Source organism: Myripristis murdjan, chromosome 5 (assembly GCF_902150065.1).
Source record: "Myripristis murdjan chromosome 5, fMyrMur1.1, whole genome shotgun sequence".
NCBI classification, from domain to species: domain Eukaryota; kingdom Metazoa; phylum Chordata; class Actinopteri; order Holocentriformes; family Holocentridae; genus Myripristis; species Myripristis murdjan.
The window spans coordinates 25823363-25836971 of NC_043984.1; the positions used below are offsets into that span (position 1 = coordinate 25823363).

The 13609-nt window shown below is 45.1% G+C and overlaps 1 protein-coding gene across 2 annotated transcripts in view; it reads right to left on the reverse strand.

The window, feature by feature from the left end:
* Window positions 1–1682: 1682 nt before the first annotated feature.
* prickle2b (prickle homolog 2b) overlaps window positions 1683–13609 on the reverse strand; it is a 115906-nt gene continuing 103979 nt past the window's right edge. For both annotated transcript variants that reach the window (XM_030051813.1, XM_030051814.1), the window contains 6 exons: window positions 10502–10615; window positions 9070–9207; window positions 7105–7308; window positions 5771–5957; window positions 3572–4465; window positions 1683–3260 (listed from right to left, as the gene is read on the reverse strand). In XM_030051813.1, the coding sequence (XP_029907673.1) occupies window positions 2317–3260; window positions 3572–4465; window positions 5771–5957; window positions 7105–7308; window positions 9070–9207; window positions 10502–10615 (2481 nt within the window). In that variant the 3' untranslated portion in view covers window positions 1683–2316. The remainder of the gene's footprint in view (window positions 3261–3571; window positions 4466–5770; window positions 5958–7104; window positions 7309–9069; window positions 9208–10501; window positions 10616–13609) is intronic.

Genomic DNA, 13609 nt, shown 5'->3' on the forward strand with positions numbered 1-13609 from the left:
TATATTGATTTATATAAACAAGATCTTGTTCTCAAAAGCATCCAGGCAAATATGAATGATTTCCCTCCAGAAAGTTGTACATTCTCTAAAACAGTGGCTATTGATCTGATTCTTAGTACCAAGAGTCATGCTGGTTTTCATTCTAACCATCTAAACTGATTTTCAGGCTGATCTTTTTGAGCAGTGTCCTCACAGACGGCTAATTCACAAGTCAGTTTGTTACCCTTTAATAAGAAAATTCAAAATGCACAAGCTTTTATGCTTTCTTACTTTGTCACGGCGGTCAGCAAAGCAGTTTTGCAGGAAGAGTGGACACATGATTAGGAATAAACACCCCCTAAACAAGGCTCTCTTGTTGTGCACTGAGTTCATTCTTAAGTACCATACCACTCATGGATCTAATTCACATCCACAGACCTTGGCTGACAGCATGACTGTCACTACTGGGAGCATCAACGCAACTTGGGGATTATCTCCCCACCATCCGCTACCTTGAATATGGCATGGCCCAGAAAGCATATGGCTGCAATCTGTGGCAACCCTCACTGTATCTCCTCCATTTGCTTTTAATTAAACACATGGATAAGCCGTGCACACGCGCACACACACATGCACACAAGTCACAGACTCTTTGAGTGAAGGCCTGGCAAGGAATGCATATAGCGGCCGACATATGCTAAGTAAATGAAGACGAAAAGGAAAGCCTGTGTGTCTAAAACAGTAATACCCAGATTACTGATGATAGTGGTACTGTGTGTGTCTGTTTGTGTGTGACTCATTCATTTAACATGGATACACATTTCAAGTTTTAACTGATGTGACTAACAGTCTGAAGCCAGAGTTTGAGGATTTACTAAAAGCAGGGGGGAAAGTCCACATTCACCGACCAAGAGATCAGCAGACTGACATAATGTATCTCACATGTTTATGCAGCTGTTTTTGTCATAACATGGCTGACTAAATGAGGACTCTTTTCCCCGCATCTGGGAGTTATCCGAGTATCCCAGAGTAAACACGAAAAGTGGAACACATGGCTTGGACTTGACGCTAGGTGAAGTAAACCCAATAATTTGCCAGTCATGTCAACAGCATTAGTGCTTCATCACCTCTAATCAAGAGGCCGAGGTCAACATACCTGTGTACAAATCGTGTGTGTGTGTTTGTGGATTACGGGGGCTGGCAGCAGTAATCCCCTGACCACATGGACGTCAGAGGCAATCCAATTTACAGTATGACACTTCGTAATGCTTCAAAATACACAGTCAACCTGTTATATCCACAAACAAGAAAGTGTAACATGTTGGGGTTCCAGAGTTTCTTACAAGCAACAAATGAGGGCCAAACTCAAGTCAATCCCAAAGCAATGCACCACCACTAAATTTTAATATGCTAATATCTACACTTGGTTGATGGCTTGATAATCAATGCCAGGGCCTGAGTGTGAATCTGAATGCAACCCTTACTATCCTAGCATATAAATAATCCAGTGGAGGGTGACTCTCTGATCAACCTCTAAGCCATGCTGTCATTCATTTATGCATTAAGCAGATGGAGAGGGCGACTGGTTGGCAAGAGATCATCACTGTTAACACACACCTGTGCACACCAGACACATGCACACACACACACACACACACACACACGTTATTCTTTGGAGAGAAACGCCAGCTGTCAATCAAAGCTCTCTCTGAAATACTCCTTTATTCCAAATGCAGGACCAGGTCAGCCAAATAAAACATGCATGCGTTGTTTTTGTCATTTTCTATCTCTACATTATAGATATTCCATACATAAATGATTCTATCCATACAAAATATAAAAATATGTGAGGCCTCATTTACAACCGTATTTACACTGACATCCTTAACTTAAGTGAATTTATTAATTCATTTACCTATGTACATACTATTAACTGAATAAAATAGTTCAGTATATCCTAGATCTAAATCACATTGCATGAAAAAGCTGGACTGTACTAGTCTGACTGTAACTTACACACTGTTTGCTGCATGGAAATGATGTTATGATAACAATTGCACATCAGCTTTGATAAACATTGTGACTTGACTATAGAATTGCGCGCGTGTAACTGTTAGCCTTAATACTTTCTGAAACATTAAAATGATTAAACATGCAAACACTGGTGCTTTTTCACTGTTTACCAACTGTAATTTACCACGAACTGTCAACCACATGATATTCAACACTCAACAACACTGGGGGAGTGGACTGGGTGTTTTGTTTTTGTTTCAGATGGAGTATGTTAGTGTACACACGCTGGACTAAAGGTAGTTTCCTTTGCCACAGATGAGGGGATTAAGAGATAATACAGTTCTTGCTTTTTCGGCGTTTGCGCGTGTGCAGCTGGCCACTGCGGTTGGGTCCACCCATCCCTGTGTTGCTGTACTTATGGATGAGCTCTTGGTTGCTGAGGTAGCGCAGCTGGATAGGCCTGGGGATTGGCTCACCGAGGAAGTAACCTTCATCCTCTGATTCGGAGGATGAAGAACAGGTGGAGCACCAGTCGTCGTCATCATAATCATCCCAGGAATACTGGCTCAGGCCCGTGCGACGGTGGGCCCCAGGGTTCTGGAGCGTCAGGTCCGAGGTGGTCCTGGGGCACTGCCTGAATGGCTGGGGCTGATATCTTCCTCCCCCTCCTCCTCCAAACTGGTCCCTAGCACTCTTTGGTGGTGGGAAGCGGTCGTAATCTTCACGGACGCGCAGCTGCGGCCTTTCTTGAGGTCTCTCGCGTCGCTCCGCTGCCAAGTGGAGCGCGTTTTCTGAACGAGATCGGCGGGATCTCCGAGACCGGTGGTGGTGTCGGCGCCTTTGGGGAGTGTCCTCCAGTGCCTCTATTCGGATACTGGCTCCCCTGCCACCTCCTCCTCCTGCTCCACCACCAACCCTGCGTTCACTGATGGGTGGCAGGCGGGCGGCGTTGGCACTGCTCACCAAGCTAACCCTATCCTCCTCCTGATAAGTGAAGCCAGGTGGAACATGAGTCATGCCCATGCCCATGGTAGTGGGGTCACAGTACTGCACTGGGTACTGGGAGGACATGGGGGGATCCATTTCCATGTAGGGCTGACTGGCAGTGAGGCTGCGCAGCGACTCAGAGCTACGGAACTGCACGGAAGAGTTGAGTGTGCCCATGTTGCTCTTCTCTGACACGTTCATTCCAGAGTCTTTGCTCAAATCAGGCATAGAGAAACGAGAAAGGTGCTCCTGACGCTTTCCTCCTCCATCTGCTGAAGTGCCTGAGAGAGAAACAGAGTCAAGTTCACTCACCTTTGCCTTTTGTTCACTGTCATGCTATCTAATTCTTACAGTAAGTATGTTTGTAAAGAGGAAATGTGAAAAAGAAAGGAATGTATGACAGTATGAAAAGACCATGATCATCAGCATACGTTAAACTCTACTAGGAAGAAAAAAAAATCTTTACTTCTAAATCTACTGTGCCAACTATATCTTCCCCTGGCTATTAGATAACATGATGCCAAGCAGACAACTAAGATTACATCTACTCTGTAAACCCAAGCAGAGATCTCCAGACTGATGTCATACCAACCTGTAGCATTGGATAGGGCCAGAGACTCCATGGATCCTCTTGGGGTCTGCTCAAGAGGGGTGAGTTGCTCGGTGAAGTTAAGTGCATTGATAGGGTTCCTGCTTCTTCCCACCTGGGTTGGTGCTGGGGGCCCGACATCTCTGTCCCTGTCCCTCTGAAATCCATGCAGGCTGATTGAGCGCTTGTCAGAGGAAAACCCGTTGTGGTGCTGCGAGGTGTGGGGCACCTCACTGAAGCTCTGCTGGGTCCTCAGCTTGGCTGGATAGTAGTCCTCTGGGCCTGGCTGCTTGAACCAGGTCTCATTCAGTGAGTGGCCTTTTAAGGCTGAGATTGGTGGTCTCTTCACACCTGCATTCTCCTTCATCCTGTGATCCTGTGGCTCACTATTCTGTGCAGAAGAGGCAGGGTTATAGACAGTCCTGACATTGCATTGGCTGAGAAGCTGGAGAGGAGTGGGGTTGGCAGAGGGGTCCGGCTGTGACTCGTAAGCATAGCTGTCACCCTCTTGGTTCTGGCTCTGCCAGGCAGGTGGCTCACGGGTCAGACTCGGTGTCTGGCTGGATAGGCTCAGAAGATCCATTTGTAAAGACAGTGGATCTACCTCGCCTGAAAATCTCCCAGCCTGCCCTCCTCCTCCTCCTCCTCCTCCACTCTTTCCCGCCTTGGAGCTGCGTCTGGACTCTCTAGTGGAGCGGGCACTTTGGAAGGCAGAGTCAGAGGAGTCTGAGCCATTGGGTTCCTCTCCCAGGCTGCAGGATCGTGAGCAGAAGATTTGGCCCTGCTTGGGCAGGAATGGGCGGCCCAGCAGAGAACGCTTACAGCGAGCGCAGCAAAAGCAGCTCTCGGTGGCATGCCAGTGCTGCCCGTCATACGTCATCTGGCCCTGGTCAATGCCTGCAAGAAAGATGCAGAAATATGTTCATCTACCGGAGTTAGGGAAATTGATAAATGGTGTAGCTCAAGCGCTAATCTGCCACTAACACCAGAACCACACATACTCATCCAAGAGGTAGACATTAGAAAACATAAATGAGAAATGCCCTTGTTAAAAATGTTCTTTTATGGCAATAGAGAAGAATATTACAAGCTAGTTGTTGAGTGAGATGGAGTGAGAAAATGTAGCTTGAGGCAGAAACACTTAGCTGAGTTTGGGGGCAAAAACACATTATGGAGCTTGCCCAGCACTGTATAAACACATTGCATTTTAAGTATGTTTGGAGTTGTCGGAGGGGGAAGAAAACCAGCTATTTGCTAATGGCTTCCATCTGGTTTCAGCATGTTTTCTGATGGTTTCAATTTATAATCAGTTGAGTTTTTTTAGCCAAATACTTTTCTGTATCCTGTCTGACAAATAATTACAGAGCAAATTTGTTGAGAGGGACGTGCCAAATCACAGCTGGGCATCCTGTTGAGGGACATGCACACACACACACACACACACACACACACACACACACACACACACACACACACACACAAATAACTGGTGGTGGCACAAGGCCAAGAGGTGCTAGTATGGAACGTTAACTGCTGAAAAAATGTCCCAGGTCCTTCTCTCAGTGGGTTTGCATAACACTACAAGGTCCTTGACTTGTGAGATTTATTTGAACTTGATGACATTGCATTCATCTAACACTGTGAATGTGGCTTGGACAGAAGTAAATCTTGAGGTTTAAAAGACTTTTAAAACTTTCAGGCCCTTGTCTCAGGTAACCTTCATTCTGCATGAACTTTTCTTTGCTGTACCTGTAACATACTTTGCTTTGTGCCCTTTCCACTGATGCAGGGAACATTTGGATAATATCATTCAATGACACAATGCTAAAGAAACAACAAGACCACCAAAAAAACGATCATAATAACAAAATCCGGCCACATCCTCTCTCTGTTGTTACCCCCGACAAAAACCAGGTCCCTCCTCCAACCCTCCATAATAACAGGTGTAACTACATCTGACATTGCTGCCCATTCATCCTCACATCACAGAAAATCCCTATTTTATTTCCACAGGGATGCTCTGTATTTGCAGTATTCAATAGTGAGTCTGATCGTGACTATATCATACTTTGTGATAAAATGCTCACCTCCTACGGTATCACTATAATATTGTAATATTCATACATACTACTATATATTGTATTGCTCTGGTGTGATATGTCATTGGTGTCCTAGGATAATACTGGACACAGTGCCTCATACCGATGTGCTCCCCGCAGGAGTCGCAGTACTCTGCGTAGAGGGACTCAAAGCAGGAGCAGCAGTAGGGTCGTCCCTCCTTCATGATGTAGCGCTGACCCCCCAGCACCGTCTCGCACTCGAAACAGCAGAAGTGCTTCATGTGCCAGTGACGCCCCTCCGCCTCAGTGCACTCATCCGCAAAGATGATCTAAGAAAGGTGGGGGGTGGGAGGGGGATTAGGAGAGGGGCAGTATTGTTTGGCACAACTCCTCAAGGATAAAACCGCCCTCAGCTTAGAACTATATGGTGAATGTCAAGACAAAAGCATGTGTTGCCACGCGCCCTCCCCTCCCCCCCTACCTGCATGCACCACTTTCTCCTCTGCAGGCTGCTACTCTTAGATCATCCTCTTTGTCACTGACTCGTGTAGGAGGCTAATGTCTGTGGGGAGCTGGTGAATTCTAGATGGAGCTTTTACTTTTAATTATGCCGCTGTTAAAACACTGGGGTACCTTTTAAGTACAAAGCTCCCTGCAAATTGAAACAAAGTGTCCTTGTCCCCCTTTGCAGAGTGGGTAAGAGAGTTGTAATGGTGGGGAGATTAGGAGATACAGAGCTGACCCCATTATGTGGAAAAACCTTGCATGTGCTGAACAGTGAAAGTGTGCGTGTTAGGGAGAGAAACCTGTGAGTATTATATGGCAGTGTTTCGGTGTATATGTATATGAGTATATCTATATCTATACATCTCCTTTATCTATATGTCTATCTATAGATCTCTCTCCCTCTTCTTTATATAGATAGATCAATAGATTGATAGATTGCTCGATAGATACAGTAGATATATAGATATAGATACAGATTTTTGATAAACAATAATTAGTAATGGATATGATAACCAAGTAGAAAATCACTGTAATATTTGTGACAGAACAAATAATACAACAGCTGGAACACATTTAATGTATAATCTAATGATACTACAATGCAGCTTTTAAAACTGCAATAGTTGAAATCACAATAACAAAAGAAAAAAAAAGTGGAATATTCACGACTATGAGAACCATGTAGAGTCAAATATTACATTAATTGTGTACACCACAAATTCGTCACTAGTCACAAGTCTAAACGGCTCTCCTCTATCATCTGTTTTGATTATTGTAGCTTTAAAACAATGAAAAGACAACATTTATGCCATATCAATATTATGAGATCCACAATCCCAGATTATATCTAGCCTCATATCACAGTATTAATATAATACTGATACGTCACCCAGCCCTCTGGCACTGTCCCACATCACAGGTATGTTCAACACATTAACAGGCATGTGTATGCACGTGCAGGGCGCATACCTCATCGCATGCGGTGCAGCGTGGCTTCAGCCTCTCGGCGTGGTGTCGGCCGCAGTAGATCTTCCCGTCCTGGTAAAAGTAGATGAGGTCCACCAGGAGCTCGTCGCACATGCTGCACACGAAGCAGCCGGGGTGCCAACACACACCGTGACCCGCCCGTGATGCAAACACTGCAATGTCACCGCCATTTATCTGGCCGCCACACTAAGAAGAGGTGGATGAAGATCGGAGGGAGAGAGTTATTCATTCATTCATTCATCTTCTAAACCGCTTATCCTCACTAGGGTCGCGGGGGGGTGCTGGAGCCTATCCCAGCGCTCATAGGGCGAAGGCAAGGAAACACCCTGGACAGGTCGCAAGTCCATCGCAGGGAGAGAGTTATTGAAAAACAAATTAATGCAGCATTGTCTCATTCTTAGTTGTGGCCTAATCCTTTCTCTGTATGGTTTTCCTATCAGTGTCCTACATAGTGATAACTGACTTGGCGGCCAGACATCATAAGTGTCTTATGACACATTTTTGTGCTGAAATTGATTTAAATTAAAAGCAAGATGGTGTACACCTGTGTGTGTGTGTGTGTGGGTGTGTGTGTACAGGGAGGGGTGGTGGTGGTGTGGGGAGGTTGGCGGGGACAAGGGCAGACAGAAATTCCTCCTGGGTTGCTAGAGAAGATTGGTAGGGCAGAGGGGAGAGATAAAGATGGGGAGATATATGAGAGGATAAAAAGGAGAGGAAGATCGAAATGGAGGTAAATAGGAAGGGAAGATAGGAAGACAGACATAAACGAGAGGGAGAGCTAAGGAGACAGGGAGGCAAGGAGAAAGGTCAGGTGGGGCAGGGGAGATTTAGAGGGGTGGGAAAATGGACATCAAAGAGAGAGGAGGGAGAGAAAGTGAGAGAGGGGGAGAGAGAGAGAGGGAGTGAGAGTGTTATCAAACTGGCATACAGCCTATTGCTGCTTGGAGGGCAGGCCAGAGGGGGGTGGGGAATTCAATCAATACACACTCTCCCAACAATCTGCTCCCTCATGCTCCTGCATATGTGTGTGTGTATGTGCTCCTGTATATGTGTGTGTGCGCGCTTTGGCAGTCTGCTGAGCAAATGAGAAACACAAGTTGTAAAGCAGGTATACACCTGGGGCCAAAACATTATGGAGAATAGCTATACTCGACTCAAGCTCACTGTACACTTTGCTGTTAAAAGAACACTCTCTAGTTGCACTCTGCAGTCCCATCAGTCCACGGCAAGAGTACCTCTAGACAAAATGTTAAATGTTTGATGGGACACTCGAAGCTGCTCTGAAATATTTTTGGAGAGACAACATTTAGGGCAGTGCAACTCTTTGAGTTGTTCATGTCAAAGTGTATTTGTGCAACTATGATTCTGAGCAGCAGCAGCACAGCATCAGTCCAAGCCTGTTTATCTAGGCCTTAGTGCACCTTGACGTTCAACCAGCAACTTCACTCTGAGGTAATATTTATTAAAAGTAAGATTTGACAGCTGTGTGATGGCCGGTTTGGCAGAGGGATACAACTTTATGGGATGAACACGCACACAATCGCAAACCACCTCAAGACCCTCCCAGGAGAGTGATCTCCATAACTCACCGAGGTGAGATTGACAAGGTCACCACTCCACTATAGAGGCTTACTGCTGCCATATCTCTGCCCTTTATATGTCACCATAGCGCTCCCCTCATACATCATAACAAAGGCTTGAAATGCCAGCGGCCTATTCAGTATGTCTGTCACATGATTGTGTGCTTTCATTCCAATGGCCACACAGTACACCTTTGATCTCGTCACGCTCAATATACTCTTGTCAAGAGACACAATAAAATGATGTTTAGAAGTGAAACAGGGCATCTTTGATCTTGTCATATCCCATTCCCGCTTGTCAAGAGGAAAAAACATATATATAGTAATGGATTTAGATATTTCTGCTGGTGAGAGAGCCGAAAGCTACCTGCTCGCAGATGGCGCCCGTCATCGTTACGGGGAATGGTCGCACATTGCCGCGCCCCAGGTTCTCCCGCTTCCGCTGGTTACTGAAGAGCTTGAGTTCCCGCTTTTCCTCGTCGTCTAGGCTGTTACAGTAGCGCACCTGGACACAGACACAGGCACAGAGAGTTAACCCACTGAACTCCCATTCAAATTTTCCTTTAAATTTTAAGGAGCTTCAAAGTTAGAAAAAAAAATGTTTCTCTTTTCCATACTGAAAGACAACATCACACATATATTCTGTATCTGATGGTTACAACACTTCATTAAAGCAACATCACACTGATATTGATTCAAACCCAAGAAGCCATTGTTACATCAAATAGAAAATATCGGCAGGACATAGTTGGTGTTTTTGGAAACCTTGGGGCCTCCATGAAATTTTAAAACAAAGCTCAGTGGGTTTGAACAAAGCTCGGCCTTGCAGTGATCAAGTGGTTAAATGTGTTCACTGTAGCAGCTTTTAACATAAGTGCATCACTGTTAAATGAATAGTGATGCTTTGGTGTGACGACAAAAAAAAAAAAAAAAAATCACAGATCACATGTAGCACTGCAGAGGCTCTGAAGTCTGTCAATGATGCAAAGAAGTGGCCTATAAAGATTTGTGTTTGGCCTTTAAACAGGGGAATTCCTTTTTAGGGTGGGGCTACCTACACCCATTAGGTGACGACCATACAAATGGTTGGACCTGTTTTCCCCACACTTTTGGGCCTGATGAAAGTCTATGTTTTTATACTAAAAAAGACTATTGCAAGTAAGAAGACACTGTGCGGGAGCCTAGTACTTTTCTTCACTGACAGCCTGACAACACTGGTATTGTTAGTGCTCATGTTTTTCAAGATCAAGACCACATTAGCTATGAAACCCATGGCTGCCTGCCACACAGAAGATATTGCTACTTCAGGGGTTTTCTGTTTTACTTTACTGAGGAGGATAAACATGTTGGATATTTTTTTCCCACTCATTCTACTACTTGCCGTGGTGAGAGGCCGAACGTTTATGTTAATGTTAGGCTGTCAACCAATCCGACAGATTTTTTAGCCCATTAAACCTGGTGGCACACAACGTACAATGCAGCACAGAGGCTGCTAATCTTCTTGGCAATGGTCTTATTTGTTTACAGTAATTATACTAATGTCTCAAAATTAATGTGGTAATGATTTGTTGATGTTAAAATATTAAAAGCAGCACCTTTAATGCGTTTTAGCAGGTATACACACGCACACACACTCTCAGTGTCCCATTCCCAGCCATTAAGAACACAGATATGATTATTGCTGCATCTATGTCTGCCCTTCTTCCTTCTTATCTCTGGATTGCCCGGAGGGCAGGGAGAGATGCAGGAGGGAGAAGGGAGAAGCGGGGGGGGGTCAATTTGGTCTCTGGGTCTCTCACCTCATTGTCATGGGGTGGCAGCTGATGGAGCAGCTGTTTGATGCGGTATTTCTCTCCTGGGCTGTTCACATAGGGTACCTTGTCCTCAGGCAGGGAACTGTAGTACTGGTGAACCTGTAGAAGAAAGAGGGAGAGAGATATGTTGAAAGACTAATAAACCTAAATTGGTTTACAAAACAAAACAAAATGACAGCAGGAGCACAAAGTGAACAGGATCTGTAAATGGCATATTTACCGTCACACAAACACACACTCAGTAACACTGATGGCCCACCTGTGAAAACTTAATGGAACCATTCCAGTCTCTGCACATCGACATAGGAATATATTATTGACCTGTCAATTTCAAGTGTGCACACACACTTGCATACAGTATGTATGCACGAGAGTAATGAAACATATGCATGTAGCAGTGTCTGTGCACATGCATATGTGCATCTATGCAGTGCATGTGTGACAGGAGGATTAATGCTAATCTTGCCATTCCAAATGACTTGGACATTCTTTACATTACAGGGGCTGACAATGACTGCCATCTCCATGTTATTTATGGCGCTCTTTCTATTACAGTGTAACGGGGGGCCGAGGTATAATAGTGGGCCGGCGGTCATGTATGAATGTGACTGGAGGGGGGCCAAGCCACGAAAGCCATGGGATTTAAAGGTAGATTTGAGGACAAAGGTCAAAGAGAGAGGGAAGGAGAAAGAGGGGTGTAAGGTGGCAGGGAGAGAGTGAAAGAGAGGAAAAACAAGGGAAACAAAATGTAAGAGAGAAGACTGAGCAAAACACAGAGAGAAAGTTCGAGTCAAAAGCAGGAAGCTGTGGAGAGGAAAGGACGAACTAGACCGATGAAATGAGACGGAGCAATCCAAACAACAGCGTGAGAGGTATAGAGGAGACAGAATGCAGGAGAGAGAGAGAATAATCAATACTTGCTGACTACAGGGCCAGGCCTAAGCCAATCTTAATGGCCTATCTTTTTTATGAATGGATCTAGTGACTGGAACCCATCAGATTTGTCCTTGGCAATGACAACGCAGAGTGTGTCTCACACACACACACACACACACACAGACACACACACATGGATTAACTTGAATAACGTAGACAAGCATCAGTACTTATCGACTCAAAAAAATTTTCTAAACTGTAACGCTTCTTCATAATCCTCATATTTCAAATCTGAACTCTGCTACAACATCGCGTGTGCGTCTAGGGCAGCGGGGGCTTGCATGTTTTTTCTTGAATGCAGCACTATAAGAGCATGTTTGTTGTTGGGATGAATTTATAGCAGGGGCCTCTTGTTATAAGTGTAACCTAATTCCCTGTGCTCTGCTTTTGTTGGCTTCAGCCGGCGTTGGCGGGGGATCCGGGATCCGTGTCCAGCAGCACGGCTCAGGGTGCTGGGGGGATCTCTGGATAGTCCATGAAAGACATACTCTGGTCAAGCATAGATAAATCATGCACTGCCTTAACACGCGTAGGGAAAAACACACATGCATATTGGCAGCCGGGTACACACGCACATACGTGCGTGGTAGCAAAACTTGTACAACTCCACCACGCCAGAATGATAAATCACGAAGCATGTTTCCAACAACAACAACAGGGTTACACTCTAGGGGTGAAAGGCACCCTGCCCTGAGGAAAAGATCTGAGGAGAGATACACACACGCGTGCACACACACACAGTGGACACACATTTGCGGCAAGAGCCAGGAGGAGCAGCTTGCGATAATAACTGTAATCAAAAGCAGACGAAACTAAAGACAGGGCAGAATTTTGAACTGTATTAAAAGGCGTGTTTTTAAGGGCTAAAGCAAATGGTAGGGCTTCACAACTGAGAGGGGCTGAGTGACAGGAGCGATCGCTTCACACAGCTGGTTTCTATCGCTGTTAAAGGCCAGGCAGCCAGGGGAAAAGACCAACCAGGCACCAGCAGGGGCATTCTTGCTGCTAGCCACTTTGGAGTGCTTATTGGACATGCTAGATATTATATTATTAGGAAAACACGACTAGTAACAGCCAAACCTAAGGGGGTAAAATGGTGTTTTCATAACTCTGAGAGCAGATACAAAACACTGTGTCTTTGTTTGTGTCTATCGTGAATACTTCAAGGCTCTACGTAAGAAAAAAAAACACCTTGCTAGATAATACAAGCTCCATTCCATTCTACTTAATTCATTTCTTTTCTTTTCTATTTTGCCACTGCGGTTGAGATGAAGGCAAGGCAAAGTGTTTAAACAACACCCCCTGAATTGAATTCTGATCATTTCTGTTTAATTCTATTTAACATCCCATGTGTGAATGATCTAAAAAAACAGGTTTTTATGAAAATCAGACTCGGGTAGATGCACAGCAGATTCTCCATTAGACTGCAGCGCTCACTGTGTGATGGTAGGAAGATACCGGTTACAGGCCACTGCTGAGTAACATTCTTGGCCTCGACAAGCTGTATCTTGGCAACTTCCAGGCATTTTATTTGAGAGCGATAGAGGGAAGAGAGCAAGAAGAGACAGTGGGAGAGAGAATCTTGGCAGGCGCCTCTTCACTCTGCAGCCCCAGAACTTCTCCAGCACACTCAATAACGTCTGTCTTTCGAGATGGAGATGGAGGGCTGTTCCGAACGCATGTTCCTTTATTGAATCTGTATTTCGATGATGTGCTTGTGAAATACACCAACTTGGAGAGGGATAAATCAGCTGGAAACGATTCCTTACTTTCCGTAAACATGGACTTGTTGAAAGAAATCCAAATGCACGCAAGCATGCATACACACAGACAAACACTCACACACACACACATATATACAGATGGGAGTGGAGCAGTCCCAGCTACATGTATTGATGTTTATGAGTTATCCCTCATAATCCGTCAGACACATTTGATTGAATACCCCAGTCCTGGTCTCAAAGCTCCTGTTACAGAGTAGTGACTTTATAGCACTTCATATTGAAGCCCTATATGCAGCACTGACTCCCTACGGGGAAACCTAAACCCAGCGTTTAGATCCTGGAGATTAGCTCGTATTCACCATCCCTCTCTCCTCGCAGCGTATAGCAGGGCGTTGAAAAGCCCCACATCATGTGTGCTTCCGCTGCTGTGTGA